The sequence below is a fragment of the Ailuropoda melanoleuca genome, chromosome 1 (assembly GCF_002007445.2).
Source record: "Ailuropoda melanoleuca isolate Jingjing chromosome 1, ASM200744v2, whole genome shotgun sequence".
Lineage (NCBI taxonomy): Eukaryota > Metazoa > Chordata > Mammalia > Carnivora > Ursidae > Ailuropoda > Ailuropoda melanoleuca.
The window spans coordinates 117,628,326-117,635,069 of record NC_048218.1 but is presented as its reverse complement, the minus strand read 5'-3'; the positions used below and the strand labels follow the sequence as shown (position 1 = coordinate 117,635,069).

At 48.3% G+C, this 6,744-nt stretch overlaps 1 protein-coding gene across 1 annotated transcript in view; it reads right to left on the bottom strand.

The window, feature by feature from the left end:
- Positions 1 to 2,889: 2,889 nt before the first annotated feature.
- Positions 2,890 to 6,744, bottom strand: part of EGFR (epidermal growth factor receptor) — a 157,594-nt gene continuing 153,739 nt past the window's right edge. The window contains exons 8-11 of the mRNA XM_034640495.1: positions 6,650 to 6,743; positions 5,749 to 5,871; positions 4,975 to 5,073; positions 2,890 to 3,502 (exon numbers count right to left, since the gene is read on the bottom strand). Of these exons, the coding sequence (XP_034496386.1) occupies positions 3,488 to 3,502; positions 4,975 to 5,073; positions 5,749 to 5,871; positions 6,650 to 6,743 (331 nt within the window). The 3' untranslated portion in view covers positions 2,890 to 3,487. The remainder of the gene's footprint in view (positions 3,503 to 4,974; positions 5,074 to 5,748; positions 5,872 to 6,649; position 6,744) is intronic.

The window sequence follows — 6,744 nt, the reverse complement described above, 5'->3', positions numbered from 1 at the left end:
GACCACACGGCCTGCAAGAGAGAGCTCAGAGGTTCCTTTTGGTATTTCCAGGCCTCCTGTGGGTGGAATGTGGCCTTGGGCACCAGGAGGGGGGTGGGGGGTGGGGGAGACTTGGGATGAGAGCATTGAAGGGGCCAGAGGTGACCAGGAAACAGACTGGGTTTGGGGGTGGGGGGCACATACAGGGATTCCTAAACACAGACAGGATCACACCTTTTCTTGCCTTAAGCAGCCCTCTGGCCTCACGGTTCTGGGCAGCCCCTCCCCCAGAAACCCCCCTTCCCAATCCTCCTCATCCTGCTTGTGCTCAGCTCTCTCAACCCTCCCTGAGGCCTCGCCCACAAGAGGGCCTTTGCCTGGAATGCGCTCCACCTCCTCTTTCCTCGGCAGACTCCTCCTCCGAGGGGCCCTCCTGATTCCCCAGTCTTAAACTCTCCCCGTATCTTGCAGTTTTTCCTTGGGGAAGCTGGCTCTTCACCGCCTGGGAACTTGCTAGAAAGGCAAATTCTTGGGCCCCACCCAGACCTACTGTGTGCGAAGCAAGGAGGTGCGGCCCAGCAATCTGTGCGAACAAACCCTCAGGGGGATTCTGAGGGCTTTGGAGCAGGCATCATAATCTGCACTTGAATGCTTGCATGATTTTGTAAACTGTCCTCCCTCTGCACCGAGCTCTTTGAGGAAAGTACTTCACTCTCAGCTCCCAGCGTGGGCCCAGTGCTTTTTAGTGCTGTATTTTGTGGCAAACCTGCTGATTTACTGCCTCCGTATCTGCTACGTGTTTTTGCTGCCCCCGCAAGTTGGGTTAGGACCTCCTTGCCGTGCGAGGGCCTACGTCTTTTCCTCTTTTGTCTTTGTAGTGGTACCGAATACGAACCAGGCACGTAACTGCCTCAAAAATGTCAGGACTGAACTACACTGAAATCATACAAAGCCAGAAATTCAAAGCAAATCATAGACCATGCACTTCCATGAGCAGCAACAAAAATCCCTATAGCTTTTAATATTCACTGCAGAACGTTTGTTAGGATGCTTTCCTGAGAGGTGAGGCCCTCTCCTTGCAAGAAGGGGGGCATTTCTTTTCTTCTGTATTGTAAACATCACATCACAACATTAAAGAGCAGAGTAGACATTTGATACTTATGCACCTACAAACATCCCTGAACCTTTGAGAGGGGCTGCTGATAAAAAGTTAGAACTGGAAAGCCCCGCGTATGCATTTCTTCTGTGGCCCTTACTCATCTGAGAAGGAAGCTGAGGCCCAGGGACGCAAACAGCTTCTGGAAACACTCTATGCCAGAGCTGGGCCCACATATGGGTCTCCTCACAAGGGCGACACCCTCTGTAAGCCCCCTCATCACCCTCGTGTTGTGCCCCGTGGTCTCCTGTGATGCCCTGCTGAGTGCTCTGGTGGTGAAGAGGCTACCAGAAAACCCAAGACCTTGTCTCACACACACAGCACATATATAAATGTTTGCATTCTTTTTCCATTGCCTGCCCTAAATTTAAACTGGAAAGTCTATGGAAAAATTACTAGGCCATGTGATTGCCAGAAAAGCACAAATCACGTCTCTCCCCTAAGTCTGGGAAACTGTACAACCATAACACCAAAGAAATCCTCTGGCCGTTCCTATTTTCTCAAGATCTGGTTGAGATTCGGAAATATATTGTATTCATTTTAGAGGTGAGAAAAATCTGCAAACCAGAGCAAGTTTGAGCAGCCCATCTGTTGCGGGGCCGTGAGGAGCTGACCTGGATCCGGGGGTCGGGGAACAGAGCACCGGGCATGGGTGTCAGGCCACACAGAGCCTGGAGCTGGGCCAGATCCCCATCCCATTAAAATCAGATAGAGCAACAGAACTAGGTCATCACTTCCGCCCCACCCCCAGGACAATGGAGATGCTGTTTGGTCGTGTGTCCTGTTTGGTGCTTGCAGAAGTTAAAGTGAGCTTTGTTCTGGGCTGTTTGTCTTGGACTCTCAAAGGTGTACCGTGGCTGGCAGCAGGAATGCCTGGTATTGCCCAGCAATCTCTGACCGGGACACTCCGGCCAGGCGCCCACGTCCAGGGACCCCACGGCTGCTGGCTGAGTCCCATGGCTCAGTGTCTCTGAGGCTCTGTGACCTTGAAAAGTCTATTATTTGGTCCCAATTGCCAAAATGATCTTTGGTGCCTTCCTTCTGCCTTGTCTCCCTCATCTGTGAACTATTTTGGGCTCAGAATTGGGGGAAAGGATTCCACTAGATTTTCAACTCCTTCAGGAAAGGCATATGCTTAGCCTTCAGAATGAAAAGTAGACGCCCCTACGTTTCGGACACTGTCCTGTTAACTAAGCCGCAGGCAGCAGTTAGCTAGAGGCTGCAGTGTGGGTGTGCCAGTCCTCAGTGCCTCCTTCCCGAGGGGGAGTCAAGAGCCTCAAGTACTGGGTGAGTGGAAGCATTTCAAAGCACACATGCAGCCCGGTGGGCTGTCCTGTCCCAGATTTCACTTGCTCCTCAGCTCACTGTTGAAACTGGCCTTGGACGTGATGTGATGGGCGCTGGGCGCTATACGCCACTGATGAATTACTGAACACCGCATCTGGAACGAATGATGTACTATATGTGGGCTAACTGAATTTAAATAAAAAACTAAACAAGAAAACTGGACTTGGGATCACTGGCTTTTGCTTCCTAAATTTAGCAGACTGTCCCCAGTCCTCCTTTCCTTCAGGGGCTCCCATTGCCCAGGCATCACCCTGCACCCATGGGACTGCTGAGTTCTGGGCAGACGGAGCTTCAGGAAAAAGCAAAGGACAAGGCCGCCAGTTTGTCACCCAGGAATTGTGACAGTGGTGATGTCTGATTTGAGAGAAGACAAGAGTCGAGTAGAAACCAGAGTCAATGTTAGGAATAAAATAATGGAGGGAGAAAAGGAGCAGTTCCCACTGTGGTCCAGTATACAAGAAAGTAGAAGAGAAGATCGTAAGAGTTCTTATGGCAGGGAGACACTTTTTTCTTCTCTTGCTTTTTCTTTTTATCGTATCTACATACACAACGGATGTATCCACAGGCAGTGAAGGAGGCCAGCGAAACGCACTATGGTAATCACCGTGTAAGCCATGCCATCTTGATTGACACATCAAGCTTACACCATGCTATATGCCAATTATACCCCAGGAACATGGGGGGGAAACTCAAAAACAAAACAAAACAAACAAAACTTCTCCAAAAATGCAGGCAGAAGAGAGCAGGAGAGACACAGAACAAGAGGGAAACAGGGACTCGCTTTTTAGACTTTCCAGTGTTGATCTTCCACCCCTCCTCTACCCCACAAAAGCGGGTTTCCCCCAGTTTTAGGGGGCCGGGAGGTCCTTTGCCGTGAAAACTACTTTCCTCCCAAAGCAGAGCTCTTGTCTTCAAAAGCACCCTTACTCTGCGTTGTAAATATTGCGAAATTCACACTTCAACATCATTTTGTGAGATTAGAATGTCTTGAATGAGAAGAATGAATTAAGGAAGCAAATTCTGCAAAAAAAAAAAAGATTTTCTTTTTAACAGTATAGGTGAAGGACCTTTAGGTTCTAGGTGAAAAGACGTCACAAACATATATCTTGTGGTTATGCTGTGATAAGTTGATGCAATGTTAATAGGAGTTCACATTAACTTGTAAGCCATTAAAAGGAAAGATAATTTTGCTCGACAAGTATATCTTCAATGTGTGTGATTTGCTATTTCATTTTATTAATACATCATCTTTCATGGAGAAGTGTGCCAGGGTAGGAATCTCCCCATAATGATAAAGGAGGGAAGCCTGTGGGAGGAATCTGAAGTCCAGAGTGGTCATGCCACTGGGAAGTTCATTGTGTCTAAACACAGTGTTTTTTTTAAAAGGCCATGTTTGCCTTGCTTGGTATATATTCTGTGGGTTAGAAGCAAGAGTGGGGAATATTACATTTGGCTTTTGTCCTTCCCAGCTGTAAGTAACTAAATTCTCTAGATTTTTGAGGCAGCTGTTTTTTTTTGGTTTTTGCTTTCTTTGACTCTGTTTCCCTAACCTCCCACTAAGCCTCTCTCCCTTCTCTTTCTCTGGCTCTGCCTTGGGATGACAGCAAAAGTTCGCACCAACCCACAGCAATCAGAGTCCAGTGGTGTTAACAAGCCCCCATTTGTCCACTGGACCTTCCTGAGCATCCCTTGAAGCGGGTTCTGCCACACCCCACGGTGGCCCCTCTTTCAGCCGACCTCTGCTGAAGAGGGTGTAGCCCCCTTATTGGCCAGGGGGGATCCAGAGAAGAAAGTTCAGTGGAACTGAAGGTAAAGACACAAAAACAACCTTGTGGAACATTCCAAAGACTTACTCCATAAACTAACAAAGGACACTGGAAACAACATATAAATTATTTGGGGGAAAGTACAGAAGATGGGCAACAGTTCATAGAGTTTATAGAGCACCCTACTGTAATCCTAGGCACCTTTAAAAAGGCCATTTCAAAGATAACTTGGTGGAGCAAAATGGACATGAGTTTCAGAGGCAGAAAGAGCAATGGGTCGGAATCCTATGCCGACAAACTAAACGTGCATAGGCTGCTCAGTGCCACCGAAGCATGCTGAGCATTGACACCCGTCCCACAAGCTGGTCGGGAGAGCTCACTGTGACAGGGTGTGCAAAGCAATCAGCCCTGAGACTGGCCCTTGGTGGACATCCAACGAGTGTGAGTTTCTATTCTCCTGGGAGAGACAGAGAGTAGAATGGAAGATGTGCCTTTTCTCCAGAGGAGAAGCCCTGAGAGGGAACTATACCAACTATAGCCAGAAAGAAAAAAGACCTGAAATGTGAACATTTAGAANAGCCAGAAAGAAAAAAGACATGAAATGTGAACATTTAGAATGTGGTGATGAAAAAAAGTCTAAAACAGGGCAAAGTGCTGCTAGACCCCAGAAAATGTGGCTTCCGATGTCCAGGCCTGTGGACACTAGAGAACAAAGGAGAAACTTACATCAAGAATTTCCTTGTTGGCTTTTGGAGATGTGGCTTCTCTTAATTCCTTGATGGCCACGGGAATTTTAACCTTCTCGCCTTCCGGGATCCAGAGTCCCTGTGACGAGGAGGGAGAGAAGACACTAGCAGGCACTTGTCATATTATGCAATATGCATATTATGCAATATGCTGACCCGTGAGATAGATGGATGTTACCAATGACACCATCCCAAAGGGCGAGGGACCTTGAGCACAGCTCTGCACTCCAAGGCCACCAGTGCCAGGAGCCATGACATCTCAGCAGCTCTTCTGCTATCATGGTCTATGAATCAGAGTCATCAGATAAAAAACCCTAAGCCTGTGCCAATTATAAAACCAGTGTGGATCATTTTGTCCAGAATCCTGAGATATCGGGTGTTGACCTAACTGAAATCAGCCTTTTTGTAACAGGATCCAGAAAAATGAATTGAGAGGAGCTGTTTTGACCTGGGCTTTGTCTGGAAGCTGTCACAGTGATGGGCAGCCCTCCTTCAGACTCTGTCTCTGCCACCCAACCTTTGCAAAGTCAATGGTGTCGTCTGTGACATGCCTGTGTAGGGGTCCCCGAGGAACACTTATTTGTTGCCATGATTATAAAAGATTTCCTCTTGACAGCTCAGGGAAGACACTGGAATTTCCCAACCCATGAGCAACACCAGGAGTAGATGAGGCTGATAAACAGAAGATAGAGCAGGACTCTGGATTTGCCCACCAACCCGTGTCCCCATTAGTCTTGGTGTCTGGTGGCCTCACCTTGTACACTGTGCCAAATGCTCCAGAGCCCAGCACCTTGATCTTTTTGAATTCTGTTTCCTTTAAGATCCTCAAGAGAGCTTGGTTGGGAGCTTCTCCACTGGGTGTAAGAGGCTCAACAAGCTGTGAGAGACAAGGAAGAAGGTCCTCGTGGAGGCACCTCACACAAAGAACCCGCCTTGCTTACTTGAAAGAAGAAATGCACACCTTCTCAAAGAACCTCACAGAAGGTATGTTGACAAAGGGACTCCCTGGTACAGGTGTCCTTGAACAGAACAACTCCATTTCAACAAATGAGAGTTCTCTTTCCAGTCAATTAGCTGGATTGAGAGGATTTTGGTGAGAAAGATTTTTATAGGGTCAGTCATTTTGGTGGCCTGTTGGGCCCCCTAACACACAAGTGCCTCCACGCTCTGAGCTGCTGGGTGTCTCTCCTCCCAGGGACTCTGGCTTCTGACACCCTGCTTGGACACAGGATGCTGGCTGAGGACCCATTCAAGGAGCCACAAACACAGCTCGAAAAGCAACAGCACTGTATAGACGATGGGATTTTCCAAAGTAACATCTCAACCATGTGCCTTCACAGGAACCAGCAGACTCCTACTCGCAAACTCTTCTGTGCACATACATGCAAGCTCTGTGTTACACAGGACTGTGTTACACATGGCTTTGTACCCAGTTGTGAGACTCATCTCACTCCGGAGCTGTACCAAATCATTTCTAATGGGACATTCAGAGATTCTTCCTGCTTTTTCCACCATAAGAAATAAAATGCAGGCCTACAAATATGTATTTAAGATACACAATCTGGAATGCCAAGACTTGGCAGGGGAGCCCCCGTTTCTGTCTGGGGTGTTGGGGCAGGGGTACTGGGGGGTGCGCTGTGCCAGCACCCACTCACCTCTCTTTCCTGCAGCAGTCTACGAAGCGTGCGCTTCCGGACGATGTGCCGCCGGCGCAAGAACAGGCCCACCCCAAGGGCCACCACCACCACCA